At 37.0% G+C, this 22,071-nt stretch overlaps 1 protein-coding gene across 7 annotated transcripts in view; it reads left to right on the forward strand.

Moving 5' to 3' along the window:
• The window catches only part of CTNNA2 (catenin alpha 2), a 465,423-nt gene that overhangs the window by 436,596 nt on the left and 6,756 nt on the right, over positions 1-22,071 (forward strand). The window contains exon 18 of one of the 7 annotated variants that reach the window (XM_021535753.3): positions 12,294-12,437. The exons of the other annotated variants lie outside the window; for them this stretch is intronic. Within the exon in view, the coding sequence (XP_021391428.1) occupies positions 12,294-12,437 (144 nt within the window). The remainder of the gene's footprint in view (positions 1-12,293; positions 12,438-22,071) is intronic. 7 annotated transcript variants of the gene reach the window in all.

The raw sequence follows: 22,071 nt of genomic DNA on the forward strand, positions 1-22,071 counted from the left end.
AACTTGTGGAGAGCAATTTGATTTTCCAATTACCCTTTGTTTATACTAACCTTGTAGAATCTTCATTCTTCCAAAAGAAAAGTAATTTCATAGCCTAGAAAGTCATTGCCAAGCTGTGACTATTATAATTATTTGGAGCTTTTGTATATTTGCTCATTATAAATATTCTTTCCTTTGCTAGTACTGGTAATTTCCTTCCTCTGTGCAGAAGCCAACTCTCTATGAAGTGCATATTGTTAAGATGGTGATGACTAATGGGATTCATTCACTCAGGTTCCAATGCACACTAGGTTTAGCAAAAGACTCTGGAAGGCCAGCAAAATATTTTAAATTTTAATGAATATGCTGTTTTCAAGTACTATTGCAAGCACAGTGATTATATGCTCTAATACCACCCAGTTATTTCAATGAACACTAAAAGCTTCTTACACACAACCTTTTGGAGAAATAAAGAAAGGCAGCAGTAATATCATAAGCAATGAGTTTTTTACATTTTTAAACTCTTTTTTTCTTCTCCTGTTGGCCTTTGAGCCTCTGGGAGTATGCTAGAACCACAAAGAAGCAATGACTGCTCTTCATGATTTTTTTTCTTTCACACTAGTTTAGCCCCATGACACTTTCGTTATCCTCTAACTCAAGTACAGACCATATGTATGTAAATTTGTAACCTATTCCACTCTCCTGAGTGGTTTCAAAACAATAGTGATTTGTGAGACCCAAGATGCTCAAAACAAATTGTTCCCAAACATGGTTTTGAAAAAGCACCCTTTCATTGTTTAAGCCCAATCAAGTACGAAGATGATTAGGACAACAAACTTCATTCCATCCATGAGATTCCCCAGTGGCATCACTGGCCTTCCCCAAACATATCAGAAGTCACAGAAAGTGATCTCAGTCACATAACTTTTTTTTTTTTTTTTTTGCAAAGCACTATAGAAGGTCTTAAACATTTGCCAGGCTTTCTTGGATCAGGCATTCTGAAGCCATATACACAATCCTAAAAGGAGCTGCTTAAAGGTTCCTGTATCTGTCCTGCAATTGGTCTTCACTTCTTGACGTATGTACGTATGTAATTTTAATACCTTGATCTTCCCACAGCAATGAAAAGATCCTCTTCCATTTTCCTGACACCAGCGGTGTGATCTGTCCTTGTGTCACTGACAGCTGTGCTGCATCGTAATTGCTATGATCTTTTCTTACCTCCTGCCATCTGGGTCCAGCCTTTCATACCCATTGAGTTGTCATGTTCATCTCTCTAAAACAATTCCCCGACTCAGTGCTTCTCCTGGCTTGGCTTTTGTGGTTGTGTGTGTTTCTTTTTTCGAGTCTCTTTATTCAGTGTTTGTGGATGCTGAATAAGCCATTGTGAACCTTGCGCATCTCCTCGTTCCTGGAACATCCCCATCCGTTGTGGAATTATAAGTGGCCAAACTGCTTGAGTTCATCATTCCAGTCTGGCATTGTTGGCACCCGCTGCTTCCCAGGCTCCATCACCATTGTGTTTCTGTTTGGTGGGGTTTTCACAGTCAGTCTCAAAGGCAAAATGAGCTTCAACCACGGAATTTATTTGGGTCTGTTCCAAAGACTCGGTAAAACTGAACTACAGAAAATTTGAAGATTGTCCAGCTTGCTTCTTCTGCTGGTTCTCTGAGCAGGAGGAGGTATAGTGAGCTGAACTCCTGTGCATCCCTTTGTGAGAGCATTATCTTGTGATCTGACATGCCCCAGTCAGTGCAGAGCTTTCCTGACAGTGTTTTCAAGCTGTTGATCTTCAGGGTGCTGGGTACTGTATGCTCCTTTGCTATCCAGAGGTCTGGTATCCAAGTGCACATCCACATCTGCTTGTCTACTTGCTGCTTCTGCTTCCATCTTCTTCTTCATTCTCTCTTGGATAGCCGATTACAAATAAACAGTATTTTATTTATATTAAAATGAAATACCATTATTTGGCAACTTGCATACAGTACAATGTTAGAAGTACTATAGAAGTCCAGAACTCAAGCTTCCCAACCCCTGAGTACAGAAGTAAGTTTCTGTGATTGTGCTATATTGAAGTGTTTTGATGTAAATATCAAGCACCATGACAATTATTACAATATTGTAATTTACAAATGTGTTTACAAAGAACCACGAGACAATTCAGAGCGATCCAAAAGATGACTTACAATTCAGAACTATGATGGGGAGTAGGATCTCTGCTTGAATTTTTTCATTATTAAGAATATTAATCAATATTTATAAATGAAATGAATGTATGCATATGTATGTTTGAATCTTTGTGTGGGTGTATGCATACTTATATATAAAGGAAAGAGACATAAAACCAATTAAAAGCTAAAAGACAGATGAAAGCCACCCCACAGTCCTTACAGTTTTGTTAGAGAAAAATATGTTGCAACAACTTCAAAAATACTGTGTACATAACATTTAATGTGCCGTATGTCTTTTGATGAAACTTCTATTTCTTTTTTTTCCCCCCAAATTCAGTAGTTCAGTATGGTTTACCTCTGAAAATAAGCATAAAGCTGATCTCATTTGCTTTTTTCCTCTATAGATTGGTATGATTCTAGCATAGCATATGAAAGGTCCTTTTTGGCATCAGTGACTTTGCTGCAAATAGGAAAACAGATCAAAAAGTAAGAAAATGTCACAGTCCTGAATTGTGAATTATTTCAGTAAAGAACCCCTGTTGTTTTCCCTTTTCTTTCTCCCATTCCTTTTCCCCTCCACTCCTTTTTCTCCTTTGATTTTCCCATCAGACTCCCTCCATGCAGATAGCAGAATGATTTTCCCAGTTAAGTAAGACCTTAAGGCAATTGGGAGTTAGCACACATTAATATTAGGCAGGGCAATATTAATGGGCAAGGACAATTTAGACCATCTGTTTATTCCAAGGTGAGGCACTTAATTCCTGATTCCAATGGAGTTTTGCAAAGTAAAATAAGGAAAAACCCTGATACTAGTTCTTCAGTTAGGAGCCATGGAAAATAAGCAAAAGTAGAGAGGAGGATGTTTAATAAAAGCAAAAAGAAATTAATATCCAAAATTGCAAAATATTTTAAAAATATTTCTAACAGTGTCGATGATAGCCTTGGTCCTAATAAAACTCTCTTTGACCTTGGTCCATAAACAGATTTACGTTTCTGTAATTTTAGATTTCCATATTCAATTTCTAGTTCTCCTCTGAGAATAAACAACCTCCTTTAATGAAATTACAGAGTAAAAGCACTTCAAAATAATTTGCTTTGTCTCTCACTTTGGTTTATTTAAGGTAATGCATATTTGCTTCATAATCACTTGCCGTATTGTACTGGAATGAATCCTCTGAGGTGCTGAGAGTACACTGCTCTCAGTGAAGTAAATCCCATTTACATATACTTAACTCTTGCTGCTGGCCTTGCCTTTTTTATGGGAGCTACTTTTGTTCAGTTGCTTTTAATGATGTTTCTTATTTAAATAAAAAAAATAGACTTCTAACTCTAGGGCTGTTTTATTTTTCTAGCATTTCTGTCTGCCTCTTGTTAGCAAGAGAATGACAATAAACCATCTATATATTCATTCCCTATTCTAGAATAAATATCCACTTGTTCTGTTTACTGCTGCTCAGAAGTTGATCAGCTCATTTACCTACTATCCATTTGGCTATGAGCTTGCATTTTTAAAAGTTCTTGTTTATGTTAGCAGATTTGCCACAGCTTTTCCTGTATGATTAGATTGAGCAGAATTTAAGAAAATCCCTTATCTAAGGCAGCGCCTTATCATGTTCAGGTTTGATTTAGAGCTGTACAGATAAAATCAGCTGTATTATAAGAAAAATTGCCAGAGTATTAAACTTCTGAACCAGACAGATATGCAGTGTCATACAGAGTAGCAGCCACGTGCCTTCGAATACTATCCAAAAGTATGGAATCAACAGCCAAAGCACACTCCAAACATACACCTTAGCTGGATCCAGTTCCCAGTTATTTTTCAAATCCTATTTATCTTAACATAATAGGCTCAACTGTGATACCCAGAGAAGGATTCCTATATTGTGTTGAAGATACAAGACAGTGTAGGTAAGATTGTGAGTTTATCAAGGCATTCTTGCTTGGAGAATTGAAGTGAGGAGTTTAGCAGGAACAGGAAAGTGAAAGGGCTGGAGCCATCCCATTAGTTTTGAGTGGGACATGATGAAAATTGACACAACCCCTGGACTGGGAGGGTGGATACATAAAAGGATGAACAAATACAGATGTACTGCAAAATAAGTACATGTTTATTTGTGATCAGTGATGAGTAAGGTAACCAGAAAGAACCAGTCTTCATCAAACATGAAAGAGCCTAATTATTTATCAGAGAAAAACAGTGAGCATCCAGCAGTTATTTGAGATAAGCTTACCAGCAGTTTCCCTATCAATTCTGCCTATGGATCTTACATCTAATAAAAATGGCTTAAATATCCTACTTTTCTTTTAATTAAGGCTAAATCACTCTAAACTACCTCATTGTAAAAACAAGTTGGTATCATGTGGGCAGTAAAGTATCAAGTTATTGATATATGATATTAATTCTATAGACTCAAAGAAAAATCAGGTAGTTTCACCTGTTATTAAAAGTGAACAAGGCCATCTTTAATTGAATTTGGATTAAGAGCAGTTACTTCAGAGCCACTGATGAGTTGTTTCATTTCCCTGAAACAGAAAGCCTTTCTGGGGTGTTTTCCTTTGTTTTAAAGTTGGCAATCAGAGAGAATTTTTGCATTTACAGTGCTTAAGAGAATAGGAAAAGTGATGATTTGGAGTTTGGTAAACAGACCAATTTCATACTTCTGAACCAGGCAAGAATTTAGGACTATGTGAAAGAAAGGTTCCTGAAGGAAGAGTTGGTAAATTGACAAAACTGTTGGGTTCCTTCTCGTCAGGATTCTCAGGAGTGCAAAAAGGTTACTCAGCTAGTGCCAAAATGAGTTTTGCTATAAATTTATAATAGAAATGGAACAACTGGCTCACATATCCTTGTCTCTAAGCTGCAGAGAAGCGGATAAGGAGCTGGCTGCATGGTCACACTAAGAGTCGTGAAGGGCTCACTGTCCAAGTGGGCACCAGGGATGAGTGTGTTCCTCAGGGGTGGTGGTGGCACTGGCACTGTTTAACATCTTTGTCACTGACAGGGACTGTGGGATCAAGTGCACTCTCAGCAGGTTTTGTGACAACATTGAGTGAGCTGTGTGGTGCCACTGGCATGCTGGAGGGGAGGGATGTCATCCAGAGGGGCCTGGACAGGCTGGAGAGGTGGGTCTGTAAGGACCTCGTGCAGTTCAGCAAGGCCAAGTGCGAGGTCCTGCAGCTGGGTCAGGCCAATCCCTGACACAAACACAGGCTGGGAGGAGAATGGACTGAGAGCAGACCTCAGAAGAAGAGCTTGGGATGTTGGTTGATGAAAAGCTCCACATGACCCAGCAATGTGCACTGGCTGCCCAGAAGCCACACATTCCCTGAGCTGTTTCCAAAGCACCATGGGCAGCAGGGGAGGGAGGGGATTCTCCCCAGCTCCCAGGCAACCAGCCACAGTATTAGAGGACACAGTCTTAAGCTGTGCCAGAGGAGGTTTAGGTTGGACATTAGGAGGGATATCTTCATAGAAAAGGTGATTAGACATTGGAATGGGCTGCCCAGGGAGGTGGTGGAGTCACAGTCCCTGGAGGTGTTTAAGGTAAAACTGGACAGGTCAGGCAGTGCCACGGTGGTGCTGGGTCATAGGATGGGCTCAATCAGCTCAGAGATCTTTTCCAAACTAGCTGATCCCGTGATTCTGTGGAAGCAGAGGGTAAAGAACAGCACTTAGGAAATAAGGAAGTAAGCCAAAGAAATAGGAGATAGGAAACAAAAGCAAGATAGGAATATGAAATCAAAGAATTGCAGTGTTGGGAAAGGACTGAGATGAAGTCAGGACCATGAAGCTGGTTAACTCCACAATAATCTCTACTTGCCTAACAGAACAAGCACGTAGAGAAAATAAAAAACTCAGGGTCTTTATTTTGGCATTGTGAAAAGACAGCTAGCTTCCAGGACAGGAAGGCTGGGGCTGGGTTGTGAAAGTGAGACCTTTGTCTCACTGGTATATAGTATATTCAATGGTATATTCAAGTGGCTCATGTTATCTACTTTGGGAGATATTAAAGACATAAAAAATACAGAAAGATGTTTTAGCAGGATGGTTTGGGTTGGAGATATATTTAAGTAACCTCTGCATAAATGTTTGAGTGTATGCAAATATACTGATACACATGAGGGTGAAATGAAGCCATAGTAAGTGCACTCAGTTCCAAAGTATATGGCTATGTGACGCATATATACTTATACAGGTTTGGATAAACCTTTATCTGGAGCAAATTTGTGTGAACTGATTAGTTTAAGAGTCTCCAGCTCCTGTTGGTACAGAATGTCCCTCACTGTCCATGGAGGGACTACCTGATGATGCGGTAACATAAAAAATTTATCATCCTGACACTGAGTCAATTTACTGCTCCTAAAGGACAAAGGCACAGTGAGTTATGCAGGTTAATCAAAATGAGTGCTGATAAAATCCCTCATGATTTCATTATAAATGATATATTTTATGGAAACTCTGTCTTATGGCTTTCTCAAAGTTAGAACGGTGAAGAATTCCTAATTATCTTATGAAACAAATAAAGATGAATTTAAAAAAATTAAAAGAGGCAAATAGATGTACCTGTAGTGGCTCTAAAGCTGTGTGCAATACCTCTCCCAAATATTTGCTAATAGTAGGAATTTAGTTTGTTATATGTAGCTTACCTGTTGCATCCCAGTAAAGGGAGCATAGATCTGGAACTCAGAGAGCTTTTGCAGTTGGCTTCCTTGGAAAGATCCAAGCCTGGAGTAGGCAGTGTAGCAGCTGAGAAGATCTAGTGTTGGTAAACAACTCATTTCAGGTTAAAAGTTATACAAGAGTCCTCCAGAGGTCTCTTTTAAGTGACGTTTGTACAGAGTTTTGATTCAGCCAAGTGAAAGATCCTGCAGGATCTTGTTCCTGTTCACAGGGGTTTGCCTTTGTCAAAGGTGCTGGATTGGATGATAGTGCATCCCCTGAGCTTTGGGCATCAGGGGGATCATAACTGTGATCCACAGAAAAAGCTGTGCAAAGCCTCTGGAAAGGTTGATCTATTTTTCTTAGCATATGATTGTTCCTTCAAAGAAGGTGGATGGTGGCAGATAGAGTTTATGTAAGGAAAAGCAGATGAACAAAGCTCAAGACACAACTGAAATATCCAACAAGAAAATATTTTTTGTGCAATAATCTCAGTTCTTTTGAAGCTCCAATTTTTTTATATAATGCTATGTTTAGGACTAGGAAAATACCTCCATTTATATGGATGCATATATAAATACACATAAATATGAAATTGTGTATCCTGCATAAATGGAAATATGTTATCTAGAATTTAATTTGCAAAGCAGAATTACACTGCACTTGTCTTCATTATAATATATTCATGGAGACAAGAAGCAGACACACCATCTATATGTCTGCATTCAGTAGGTTTAAATTTAGGTCAGACTTTTATCCTTATTAAGAAGCTCTTTGGCTCTGGGGAACATGCTCTTGTGCTTTATCAAGTGACTAATATTCATGCATTTGTGAAGATTAAATTTATTGAAATTTCTCATTAGAACAATTTTCTGCAAAGAAAAGCATTTCTGACATCAAATAATATTAAACCATTTAATCCTTGAAAACAATGTAAAATGTTACAGATTCAAGACTGAGGCTTGAAACAATTATGACCATAGGAAAAGGTTAGAGAATTGAAGGAAATACTATTGTATGTGCCTCATTACATACTGCATTCTCAAAAATTCAAGGCTCACCTGCTACAGTGGTTACAGCTTCGCTTCAGCCTGTTTTCCTATTCCAGGCCATGCTGAATGAGCTGGGAAGAAAATGGAAATTTAATGGCTTTGTGATACACACATTACAGCAGCCCTACAATAATTAGCAGGGCTCAAAGACCATTCTAACACACCCTAAGATATGGTCCCAAAGGACTATTCCTGTTAGAATTACTATAAAGAAAGAGAAGACTTTGGTGCTATCTTAGGTTCACTTGTTTTCCCATCTTATTGCCTTTAAAAGAGATGGTTTGGGACCAAGTGTCACCATTTTGTATTAAATAAGAATTCCTTTCCTCTGGGGTATTCTCGGCCTCCCTAATGCACAGCATAGATTTGCTAATAGGCTCATCCCAAGGCCATAAATGAAAATGAGGTTTGTTTCTTGCACATGGAATTACAGTGAACTGAATTTCCATAATGACAGACTTAACCCACAATAGAAGATTTTGGACTGTGTTTCTTATAGAGAAGTACATCTTGTAGCTCGTGAAATTATTTAACTCCTTGAGTTGGTAAGTGGTGACATTAAATCCCACTTCTAAAAGTACTATCAGATGGTGCTATTGGAGATATTTAAAGAATAACAGCTGAAGTTCAGACTCATCAGTTACTTTGACTGTAATTGTATTTCTTGACAACCAGAGTTGCAGAAGAGTAGCACACACACACAGAGCTATTCACAGACAAGAAGATGTGCCCTCAAGGGAAAAACATCAGGTTTTTCCAACCTGAGCAAAATCAACTGCAAATACTGAACAGAACAGCTTACAACAAAGTGTTCCATAAAATCCACAAAAGAGGTCTGTGTTTCCATTAAATGAGGGTGGTCATAATGGCCTTTAGGAAGAGAGCTAACTGAGTGAGGAAGGTTAAAAGTAGCCTTCTATCTTTAATCTCTGAAATATTTTCTTCCACACTTGGGACATATTATTATCTATGTACCTCACAGAAGGAAAGGAAGAATAGTTCTGCTATCACATCTAATCTTACATGACTGATAAGTAGCTGCTTTAACAAAAAGGGTTTGTTTCATGTAATGTCATTAAGGTAGTGATATGAAGTCAAAGTAAAAAACTATCCAGTATCAGAAAAATCATTTCTAACCTCTTATGTTAGGTATTCTCAAAAGCTTTCTTTTAACATCAGTTCTTTCTGATTCTGACTAATACATCATCAAAACCTTGTGAACTTGTTACCATGTAGGTAATAGTATGTGTAGAACCTGAGATGAAATACACAAGAAATGTGTGCTAAATCTCATCAAAGACCAAATTAGAATTCTGTAAAACTGGATTAGAGCATCAATATCTGAATCAAAAGACTGCAGAAACATTTTCATCCCCTTTTTATACCTGCAGCTGGGTTCAACATTTCCATTATCAAAAAGTTAGAGAAGTTACAGCTTTACTCAGTGTCAGGTAGGATGCTCCATATTTCATCATTCCTTAACTGTGACAGATAATGTACAAAAAGGATTTTCTCACTTATCCATCATGCTGATGCCCTAGAGCAGCTGGCCCTCTTTGGGTCAGAGGTGTGTGTGTCTGTGCAAAGCCCTCAGGCTTTTATGATATGTGTCAGTTTGGCATTTTTACATGGCCTTTTCCAGTTTTCGTTTCAATTCCTTACAATCCATCCTTTTTTACCTCCTCTGTCTGTACCAGTCTGGGTGATGCTTCTGCAGGGTTGGTTCTCTGTGCTCAAACTTCCCAGACACCACGCAGAGGTACTTGTGTGGTGCCTGCCTTTCCCACCACCTGTTCATCCCTTTAAGCAAGAAAGAAAGCACATTGGGATTTTTTTCCATCAGATCTTTGAGGCCAGACTACATGGACCCCTACTTTAACTTGATTTCTGGTGCCTGGGTGCAAGTGATTAAATCAATTACTTGACCAGCATTTATATAGTATTCTTATGCTGTTAGGCTTAACTTACATCCCTTAAGAAAATATTTTACATTAATGTCTTTATTTACTGTTTCTTTGCATTTCCATGCATTAATTTAATTAATCTTAATTATGTTTCTTGAAACATTTGGAAGATTTAGGCACTTTGTTGAATGTATATACTTTTTAAAAATAATTTCATGAGCTGTATTCTTTCTCTGCTTTTAATCAGTAATGTGTTCAGGTCTATGTGCACAGCTCTTAACTTTGCTCTTCACTTTATATTCTCTTTATCAACTACAGATATCATAATAAGCAGGTCAAAACAAGATTTCAGATTTAAGCAGTATTTGCCCCAAAATACCATCTGGGGTAAAATCTGCCACCAATCTATTGAACTGCTTATATCATATTATCATGGTGGAATTTTCCATATTTATCCATATTTCTTCTCTTTTTACTGAAGAGTGTCCTTGGCCATACTCAGTCTTCCAGGATTTAACTCTGCTTTTTCCATGTTTCTTCCCAATAAAAGACAATTTAACTCTTTATCTCTCTAAACTCTCTCTTTACAAGATCTTAGAACTGCTGTTACATGTGTAATTTTGCTGATATTTAAGGTTGTATGCTCTGAACATCCTTCTCTTTATCAGAAGGAGCAACCTCACGTAGACTCCATCAGGACTGGTGGTCATAGGAGTTTGAAATATGTTCCTACTTTATTTGGCAAAAACAACTGTGGTGCAGTAGTCAAGCCATAGGTTACCTAAGTTATGAATTCATTTAATACCACTTGGTATTTTTTACCATAAAAGCCTTTAAAAATTGGATTTTTCTCTTTATCAGGCCATTAGACATAAATATTAATAAGGATTCAATGCAATACAGGAGACCAGAGGAGGTTTTCCTCCTATTTGTCTTCAAACATGCAAATAGTTAGTAATCAAAAGATGTTGTACAGAGAAAACAGTTAAATTATGAACAGCACTGTCATCACTTAGCATTCCTCAGCTGCAGCCTAGTTTTGCATTGTGTTCCTGCAGTTACATCTCATCTCTAACAGCCACAATAACTCTTCATTTCGCCCACTGGGCACCCATTTTTGTTGAGTTTTTAATCCCATAAATGCACTGCTTTAAAGCAACATCTGCAGATACTGCAGGAAAACCATGATGATAAAAGTTTTGAAGGGTAAGAAGGAAAATGCTTGACTCTATTGTTAGGTGGAGTGACTGCTACTAGATATAAGTCACACACTTCCTTTTTTCAGTAGAAGGAAAAGAGAAAAACAAAGAACACACTGACAGAGCAGGGAATGCATATTAATCATTATTAGGACAGAGATACTAATCATTATCAGGTTATAATTCACATGAACCTTGTAGCACCAAAAAGCCTGAGTGCTTATAACACATACCCTCAAAAGACATTTAAGAAGTATTTATTTTTCCTCTTCCAAAAGGCAGGCTCTTACACTAGCAGTCTTTACTGGCACTGAATAAGTCCCCCATTCTCTAAGCAGTTTTATTTAATGTAGTTAGGTGTAGCAGAAAAAAAAATATTTTAAATTTTAGTCTACAGCTAGGTTATTAAGAAAATCCCAGTGGATAATATAAGCAATTATGTTTACTCCCAAACCTGCTTTTCCAGAATTTGGATGATAAAAATACTATTTACAATAAAGTAGACTGAATATCCCATTTTGAGTCCTCCAGTATCAGTCCTTGGGATGTTGTTTGAAAAAAGTGTGCCTCAGCCTGTACGGTTGTCATTGTCTGAAAATGTACATTTTTATAAACATCACCTCTTTGCAATTTTATTGCTATTTTCTGGAACTAGAAAGTGTGCTCTGTAAATAAATGTAAGCCCAGAATTTTTATACTTCCCTCACTTGTTCTTTCAGCACAGTTTGTCAGTTCTCATTTTCAATGCAAGAAAAGCATAATTCTTTTCCTGACAGTGATGCAGGAGGCCCAATCCTCTGGATTACTCTACTCGAGGGTCAATCCACAAGTGTGAATTGGATGTTTATCCCACACAAGTGTAATTCTTGTTGCAATCACTGGAATTTTAGCTGCTTGCAGTGGTGTGGATGCTTTTGTGCAGTTTGGCTGTACGAAACCACACATAAAATAGAGTCACTTGGGAATCTATCAAAACCACACATAAAATAGAGTCACTTGAGAATCTATTGACCAAATTCATGCCTGATCTGATGTCAGTCAGCGTTTAATTGGGATGGAGCTTTCTATGCTCTCTGGCTGTCATCCAAAGCTGCCAAAAATGTTCCCCTTTTGAATCAGCAAGCCCAGTGGGGCTGAGCCTGTGCTGTGGGAAGGAGTGAGAGGAACCCCCAGCCACTGGGGTTACTCATCGTGGAGGAAGCCCTGTGTCCTTGGCCAAGCATAGCTCCTTCAGCACACGTTCCCCTCTCTCCTCGCTCTACGCTACGGCACAATATTTCTCTTGCTCTCTCTCTCACTATCTCTTTTCTGTATCTCTCGGAAATCAGACTGGAGTTCAGAGCACTTTCACTACCTTTTATGAGGTAGAGTGTGATGTCATAGATGGGGGCAGGGCTAGTCAACTTTCCACCCACCCACCCACCTGTGCTGAGGGAGCTACGCTTGAGACTGGAAGCGGTGACTCCTCAACGGTGAGTAACCTCCTGTCTCATCTATGTCTTTATAGCTCTGGGGGTGGAGGGATGACACATGAGAATGGGGGATTTTTTTGATAATTTATCGGGTTTTTTTTTTTTTAATTTACTGTAGGACTCACAGAGTTAATTGCATGTGTTGGCTTAGTCACCTGTGGAGAAGCATTTCTCCCCTGTACAGAAGTCCCAGAGTTAACTTCACCTGCAAAGCAATTTCTCTGCACAGGTTGTCCATTGGCTGATGGTTAAATTGATCCTTCAATGTTTATCTTGCCCCCGTGCAAAGGCAGGCTCTGATCCCTTTGAACTCAGTCGCTGAACTTCCATTAATTTAATTACAGTATTTAATTATGGTCCTGAGCCATAATTTTTCTGAAGTTCTTTATGATTAAAGATAGATTGTGTTATTTATATATTTATCATTATTAACTGTGGATAATGGCTGTTTATATGGGACAGGATATCTTATTTTTTTTTTATTCTCTATTACTGTTTTTATTCACTTTATCCAGAATATTTATGAAGCTGTGTATTGACAATAAGCAAATTAGAAGACCTTTTTCATAGATGAAATAAAATTCACATGTAAATTGTGGAAGACATAACATTAAGCAGAAAACCCAGAAGAGATGTAACTCAGGCTTAGCCTTTGAAATTATAAATCAAAGCATTTGATTTTTTTTTTCTTTGATAAGAACCTGAGATGGGCAGGGATGCTGCTGACTGAATTTCTTGGTGTGTTTTTTGTCTCACTACCTAAATGTTACAATTTTACTTTAAAGCATTGTCTTGTTACCTATTTCCCTCAGCCCCAAGTATTACTGCTTCACTGTTTTAATATCCCTCAGCATATTAAAAAAGACAAGATGGACTATGAAGATCTTCCTTTCTTGTTCTGCCTCCTGGGTATCTATTAAAGCTGTCAAGATGTCAGAGCTCTCATACTAAAGGGCAGAAGAAGGATCATGTGAAGATTTTGGACCCTAGGGAGACTGCAAATCTTGCTGCTCTTGTTCATTTAAAGTTCTTTACCAGCTTTATGTGGGGTCTGGTCATATCCCAGTGAGAGGCACTAAAAGGCAGCACCAAGTCCTGGATAAATCACAGAAAGAGAATGCAGTCCCAGCCTTTTCAGCAGAGGGGCTTCATAGGCTGATTGATGAAGTACTTCTATTTTCAGGTGACTGGGTGGCTTTGAGCAGTTGGATGAGGGTGCAGACCATTCCATCTTCTGGCCAGTGGCATTGCTGGGGATTGGTCCATAGTGATGGACAGATATTCCTCCCTGATGACTTGGGGATGCTCTTTGTATCCAAGCACAGGACATCTAAATGGAGTTCAGGGAGGGTGAGAGTCTTGTTTACAAAGCTACCTACCAAAACTTTCACAAATGGTTGTTTGTCTCCCTGTCAAAGAGAAAAATAATGACAAACAATATAAAAATGTCTCCCTGACAGGCTTTTCTAGCTTTGAATAATGTGCACAAGGTGTTTTATTACTACTATTTATTCCTTTAGTAAACCAAACACTGAAATCTTCAAATCTTCCTTTGCAAAGTCACGAACTTGCCTGGCAAATTTAGCGTCCCCAGCAAACTTTAATCTTTTCAGGAAGAAAAAGAAAATACAGGTTAGTCAGTCTCTAATGTTTCACTGGGAAAACTGCATGGGAATTGTTGCTCTTAAAGATGATTTGAAGTTTGTTCTTTTCAGAGGCAAATGCTTGGAGGTAAAATTTAATTTAGATCCTAAGCACATCCTTTGCTGATGAGTTTATCAAATTGCCTTCTCACATAATTATTCTTGCATAATGCAGGAGACTTCAGTTGTTTCACAGAATTGATAAAACACAAAGAGCAACTGTACAGTGCCCTAATCTCACTTTAATGATACAAAAGCATTTTGGTGGCAGAGAAACTCTTTTTAAGACTGGTGTAAGTAGTGGGAAAAGGGAATCAGAATTGGTGTCATTCAATAAAGGTGGTAAATTAGAAACAGTGATCAGCACTGAGGGGATATCGTGGGACAGAGATGTCAGTGGATTATTTTGAATCCAGAGAAATTTGCATTCTAAATTTGTCTTGTAAGATGAACAAATTAGCAGTTGGCTGACTTCTGTATAGTGGGGAGTTTGTAGAGGGGAAGATATTCTAAATTACATGAACTGTTGCATTAATTAACCTGAAATCTGTCTGTGCCAATTCTAATAACAATTTTTTTGTCCAGGTAACCCCAGGCTGTGAGTTTGGCTAAATAGCTTAACACTGGGAGAATAAATAAACTAATGTTACATTTACTGAGCTAATTCCCCTGTTAATTTATTTTACTGGCAGCTGTGATTTAGAAAAAATATGAAAATGTCCAAAGTGCACAGATTCCTACATTTACAGGCTTGGCTTAAATGTGTTTTCAGTCAATCACAAAGTTTTTTTAATATTATTTACATGTACATTACATTAAGTATTATAAGGCCTAGATTTCAGCTGATTTTATTTAGTGTTTAATATGAAAACTTTTAAAGCAAATATCTGAGAAATTTCTTCCAATACATGCTAATTCAAATGAGTTAAATCTTCATAAATTATTAGAAAACTGGAAGTTAATTTTTGATGCAGTATTCTTAAAAAAATTATACTTGCAAGCACGTTGTGTATAATCATCTCAAAACAAACCAAATATATTAACTAGTCTATTTACGCCTATATATTTAAGGAGATCAACATGTAGATGAAAGATTAATTCCTCAGTCATAATGGCAAAGGGTGAGCAATAGTTTAATGATGTAAGATTGTGGATGCAAGAGGAACATAAGATCATCTACAGGGATCAAGCATTTCTTTCAGTATGATTAAAGCAGCTATGTGAAATTCCCATTTTTTCTGTTTGCCAGGCTGGTTTATCTCACGAGTTGAATTAAAACTTTGTGGGTTGGTTCTTACCTTCTCCTTCTCTGCGAGAAGTTGAGGGAGAGCTGTGAAAGGCACCATCTGTTCCCAAACCATGTCAGCTGGCAAGGAGATGCTTCTCCCCCTGCCCTCTCTTCCTGAAGTTTTGGGCTGGTTTAACACCACGGCCTCAACACAAATTGTATGGATTTAATCTTGTTGAAGCAGAAGTCACACTGACAGTGCACAGCATTCTAGAGGACTCTTCCTGTTGATTTAACTTGCAGTCCTTTTAAACCTCGACCTCAGCTTGTTTGAATTTGCAAAGCAAATTTACACTTGAACTGAGTGTAGTGGATGGAGGAAATCAGGACTGCCTTAACACCCCTGGACTTTCTGATCCCAGGACAGCTGCACTCAAAGACATTACATCTGATTCTTTTTAATCATAATCCCTTGGATTTTTATCTGAGTGCCTCAAAGCAAACACATGGTGTGAAAGTGAAAACAGAAATAAATATTGCCATTATTTCTTTTCTATAAATAATGCTGAGCCACACTCAAGGCAGAAAGGATCTATAGAATCACGATGGTTTTCAAACACTACATACTCCTTCATGACTGCAGTAGTTTTGTGTTGTTAATTTAAGATTTTTTTAAATTTCAAGATTTCTTAAGTAATGTGTTGATGAGTTTTAGTGTGGGTTAATTACTTGTGTACTTATTTCTTGTGAGATAGGATTAGGAGAAAGGTAAAGTAGGTTTAAAATTTCAAAAGCACATAAAGAAAATTTTATTAATGGTAACTAAAGGAAAAAAAAGTAGAAAGAATTAAAATAAATTTTTAGAATACTTTTTTCTTTATAACTTTTTTTCTATTGCTAATGTAAAGAAACAAAACTTTAAATTTTTAGTTACTTTACTATTTTTAAAATAGTACACTATTAAAATATTCAGTTAATGTTCAGGATCAGTGTTTCCTGCCTTGCATTTGACATTCCAGTTTCCATTTGGGATGGCCAAATCAAAATAAAACCAAAACCAACCAAACAAACAAAAGCAACAAAATAACCCCCAAAAAACAAATAAACTACAAATACTGCCATTCCCCCTCCCCCCCCAAAAAAAAAAAAAAAACAGGAGAAAGACTTCACCCGAGTTAACTATGGTTTGAAAAAGATAGAATTAGAAAGAAATCCTACAGTAACAGTGGGAGGCTGCCCCACTCAAGCTGTGCAAAAAGATGAGAGTGGGTCTCTGGTGTAATGGAAACTGATTATTTTATTATTCTGAAAGATTTTAATTGAATTATGAAGAGGTTTTTGCTCTCATCTCTATTGCTGTGTGAATACTGACTCATCTAGCCGAGTGTAAACATCTGCATCTGAGGCGTTGACTCCAGCCTTCCTTAACGTGGAACACAGGAGCCATTTCCAGAGGGCAGAGATTCTTATTTCAGGTAGACACTGACAACTGCTTAGATTGGTAATACCATAAAAAATAGAGGCATAATCAGGTGAATTAAATCATGTGCACAGAGTCAGAAAGTTTAGCCTTGGGCTTCTTTTGAGGGCTTATATCAATATGTAAGTAAATTCAACTTTCTGTGAATTGAGCTGATGCCTAATTTTTTCCTGAACAGAAATGTTTAAATTGCTTATTAAGGAGCATTTATCTACGTACATTTTCTGATCTCTTTAGGTTCTGGAGGTTGGAGAGATTTGTATGTCTTGTAGTTTGTGGGGACCAAAAGAGAATTAAGGAATACAGTCTCAAAAACATTCAGTAAGTTGCTTGAATTCTTGGACCATTAGGCCAAATTCAGGGACAGTTAATTTTTATTTGCAGATGTTGAGTATCTGCCCAGATTCACTGTACTATTTTTAGGATTCTAATGCAATTTAAGATCTCTAAACTGAGTTTTAAAGGTGAAGTGCTCTGGCCCATTTCTGTAGAGAAAGAACCCACGAAAGATCTCAAGTGTTCCTTGACTCCTGGTCTTCTTCACCAAGCAGAAAAGGAATCTGGAACCTTTTGGTCCAGAACCCAGAATTAGGTAGCTTAAGTGCAGGATAAGACTTAATTTGTAGAAATGAAAACTCTGAGCACTTTGACTCAGTCACCAAACACACCAAATCAATGGATTTTAGGAACAGCCCTATTTTTCCTGCTTTCCTTCCTAGAGAAATTGCTCAATAAGAGACATCTGAAAAAATTCTGGGGGCTCAAGTGACACCAGCCATGACTAATATTTAAAGACATTTGGTTTGAATTTTTCTGATGCCAACTAATTGCATCAGTCAAGTCTGTGGCTAATCATGACTAATGTACGGTATTTAAATAAGAACTTCTTAAGAAAAGAGCCTCTGCAAATGCCTTTTCATTTCACCGTACTTCTGAATCTATACCTTCATCACCTTTAAATAATTGTGGATTAGTGATAAGATTTGGAGATGTGGTTGAATTAAATTCTTTTGTGGAGGAATGGTTGTCCTGAGGTGAGAAACACGGGCACCATTTGGATTATTTGAATCATTGAGATACTAGGGAATTTGTAGCTTAGGGAAAAGGCTACCTAAAGTGCTGAACTGCAAAGGAAAAGAGACTGCAGGAAAATTCATAAGCCTTAACACAAGTATTTTCTGAAGAGAGTAGCACTGGACTTAAAGAATCTCAGTGAACTGTTAAAAATCTGACAAAAAATGATATTTTTTCCCTTGTTTTTTACAATTATTCTTTTTTTCCTCATTTGGATAGGACACTTGCTCTTTTAGCAGTAATAATGAGATTGCCAACATCATCTGCACAGATCATAGATACATTTGTATGTGTACAGAGAAGGCTCATAAAAAATATTGTTGCCTACAACTATCTCCGAGGAGAGTTTAGAAGAACCAGATCCAGACCTGTCAGAGTTGCATGGGCATAGGGACCAAAAAAGCATTAAAAAAAGTTTTCACATGGAAAATACCAATTAGATATAAGGTAAAAATGTTTTAACTGGAGGGTAGTGAATTTCAAGTGCAGAGTGGAGTTCTCTAATCCAGAGATGTGAAATTATACATCCTTGGACATACGCAAATTTCAGCAAAATCCAAAACCTCATGTAATTCAAATTTTCAACAAGACATTTCACTAGATGACCTCAAAAGGTTCTTTTTGTCCTTAAAGAATATTTGCATAATAAAACATGAGTAATAAAAATGAGCCTTTGGAATTCAGAGCAAGATTTTATTCATTCTAATTTATTCTCAATTTGCTGTCATCTTTACTTGTTCTTTCCCTGTGAATTGCAACAGCCTTTACAAATGTTTTTGTTTTGTTCTGGTTTAATTCGCTTGCACTAAGTAAGAACAGGTAATTACTACCTGTTTTAATGGTTTTTAATAGCATTTAGTGTTAGCTAAAGTTAAAAATGTAATGAACAGATGCATTTACAAATTATTTGTTCAGTAATTGACCAGGGGAAAAAATCCTTCTAGTAGGGAACTCTCGTTACTTACTGAATGTTGTTTAACCATTGATTGAGTTGGCCAAATAAATGGAACACTTAATAATGAATAATTTATTCGGTATAAAATTGTAGAATTTCCATTAAAAGTTTTTGGCTATATGTGATTAAGCCAGCTCTGTATGACTGAATTAGAGCTTCCCCTTGAAGACTATGGTGGAGGGGATTTTTTTGTTTGTTTGTTTGTTTTTTGTTTGGGTTTTTTTGTTTGTTTTTGTTTTGTTTGTTTTTTGTTTGTTTTTGTTTGTTTGGTTTGGTTTTTTTTTGGTTGGTTGGGTTTTTTTCCATTTCATTGCATGCTGTTGTAAAGTCCTGGAAAGTGCTCAGGTAATCAAACAGAAAGGAATCTTTTCACTGATTGAGTTGATCAACACTGGAAGAACCCTCAGCTCCAAGGGAGTAAAATCATTTTAGCACCTCAAAAATTATCAATATTTTGAATGGTCCAAGCCTTTATCTGCTTCTACAAAACATAAAATATACATGAGCGATAGCAGGCAAACTTTAGCAAGCAAAGAATAGTTGTCCTGGTATCATCTTCCATTCTACAATAAGATTTTTTATATTTTTTTAATTCTGATGTGTTTGATGCATTGTTTCCAAGCCTTTTCCTGAGAAAATCCAGCTGTGCCTGTGAAGCATTTATCTTCAAAGTGTCCCTGTGCTGACCTGGCAAGCATGATTTTGTAGATAGGAAAGGAGCTGAAGGAGCAGATTTGCCTCAAAAACTGGCAGATCCTCACAGATGAAGACATGGAGATAAATCACATACAGATACCACTCTGACAGTGATACAAATTAAAAAAGAATTTGGGGAAATAGTACATTTCTCAGCATTGCAGTCCTATGTCCTGCTTTGTGCTGGTTTTTATTTTGTTTTCTTTGAGACAAAATCAAGAGGAATAGCAGGAGATAACACATTTACTCATGTAGAGCATACAGTTTTTCTGTGCTTTATTGATTTTTTTTTTGTATCCAAAGTCTCCTGCATTTTATCACTGAGTACAATTTCCAGCCAACCAGACATGATTTGGACTCCTTTCAGGTAAGAGTGTTAGAAAGACACGTTTTTTTTCTTTTTATTGTACCTGTTCTCTAGATAAAGAACAAAAATTTGCTCCTAAAAGTCAGACTGAAAGAGCATTAGATCATTTTGGGCTTTTAAAATGTGTTTCCATCTTCAAATTACAAGTCAGAACTCCAGTTGGGAGCAGGGAGATCAGTAGCACAGATGAGTTAGAGATCATTTATTTCATCTTTTTTTCAGATTTAGCTGCAATTGGATATGATAATGGAAATGTGTACTGATGTTTTTGTCAGAGACCTGCCCATGCTTTTCTGTGACCTCAGGTTCAGACTGTGTTGTATCTTGGGTAGATTTCAGGCATGTAAATCCCTGTGTAAATTAGTGTAAATTGCTTTTTTATTTGGCTTGATACCGAGTTTTGGCAGACTTGCTACTCTAATTTTCTTCAGGAATCCTCCTGGCAATATAAAAAAGTTTTAGTTGTAGCTGGAGTTTTCCTCTTCCATCAGATAGAGTTTGGACTTCATCTTGCTGGAGACATTCTATCTTGTTGAATATTAGGTTTAAATCAGTCATACAAAATTCTATTTCCTGTTAATCATCCAAGAACTCAGAGAAAATTCCATGGGGCAGAATGGTTTTGCAGTTGTCAATGTGGTTGTGCCGAGTTTGCTTCAGGTAGCGTTGGAATTGTGATGGCCATTAGACAATCCTGCTCTTAGTCCAGGACATTCCACCCTTGCCATCATCCTCCAAACATTCCTTCTGTGCAGAATGAGGAAGATTTGGAAGAAAAAGCCCTCAAGTCATGGTGGCAGAAGACTCATTCCCTTGTTTCTCAGCTGTGAGTTGATGTAGAAAGTGTTTCTTCCTCTACACTCAGCCTTAGCAATGAGAACGTGTGGTGTAAACAACCCATCTACAAAACTCCTTTAGCTTTAATCACTGAGAATTTCTTCCTTTTCCTACAGAGTTTTTCCAGATCTTTTGGCATTCAGGTTGTTGTGAAATACTTTAATTCAGCAGCAGATTCTGAAAGTTCTGAGACAATGGTGTAGCATGAAGAACACTGCTAAAGCAATTGAATTTTAAAAATTGGATGCTGTATAGGATTGTGGTAAGAATTGTACTGGTTTGGCATCTCTTTTCTCCTGTGAAATGGCAGATAATGAGTAGAAAAAGAAAATCAAATGTTTCTGAGAGATTGTTTTGTTTGATTGATTAAATTCTGAAATGAATGCAACAAGATATTAATTAAATGTTAAATACTGAGGAAATAGCCTACATTATATTTGATAACTAGATGAATTATTGTAATTTTTTTATAGCAATAGTATTGGAGAAATAATTTATTCATTGTAAATGCATTTGTTGTCTAGAAAAAAAAATATATATCAAAAATTCAAAAACTTATTTTCTACCTTTGGGACCTGCAGGCTGGAGAGACACTAGCAATAATTATTTTCAAGAAAAATAATTAGGTAATTAGGTAATTAGTTAACTTTCAGGTGTTTCCAATTGTCTTTTTGTCATTTCACCATTTCAGTTGTTAAAATATGAGCTTTCACATTAAGTGTTCTTCTCAAAGCAAATGAATTAGAATATAATTTTATCATTTATACTTTTGCTTCTAAAATACTAAAATATTTACTTGGCACAAGTAAAGGAAATGTAGAAATGCATTTCTATTATGCCTGTTTACCTTTTACTACGAATGTCAGTTCTGGGAGTATTTTTATTTGCTTCTGCTTTTGCAAATTAGCATACAGCAATTGGTAATGTGTTTTAAAATGACTGTAGTCCATAGAAAACAGAAGATATCCATAGTTATTGCTGTATTTTTGTGCTTTCTGCTGTCCTTGGACGTGGCAGCCTTTGTTTAATACAACCAAATGGGCTTGGGAATCCCCTGGGTTTCTTACCTGTAATTGAAAAAATGCAGATGAGGGTGATTATTCAGCGGATTGGGCACCTATAAAACACAGCTATCCCCAGAATGAATTAAATATTCATCATGTATAAAGGAGTAAGTTAATTGCAGTCAAATGTGAAAACAAATAGCTAGGAAAGGACAAGTACAATACAATTTTCTCTGTGTAGCTACAGATCCATTTTTAACATTATGGCCACATTACATTCCACATAAAGACTTCTTTTGAGAGAGAGATTTTCAAGTATTTAGGATAGTTTCCTCCAAATGGACTGTAGC

Source organism: Lonchura striata, chromosome 4 (genome assembly GCF_046129695.1).
Source record: "Lonchura striata isolate bLonStr1 chromosome 4, bLonStr1.mat, whole genome shotgun sequence".
NCBI lineage: Eukaryota > Metazoa > Chordata > Aves > Passeriformes > Estrildidae > Lonchura > Lonchura striata.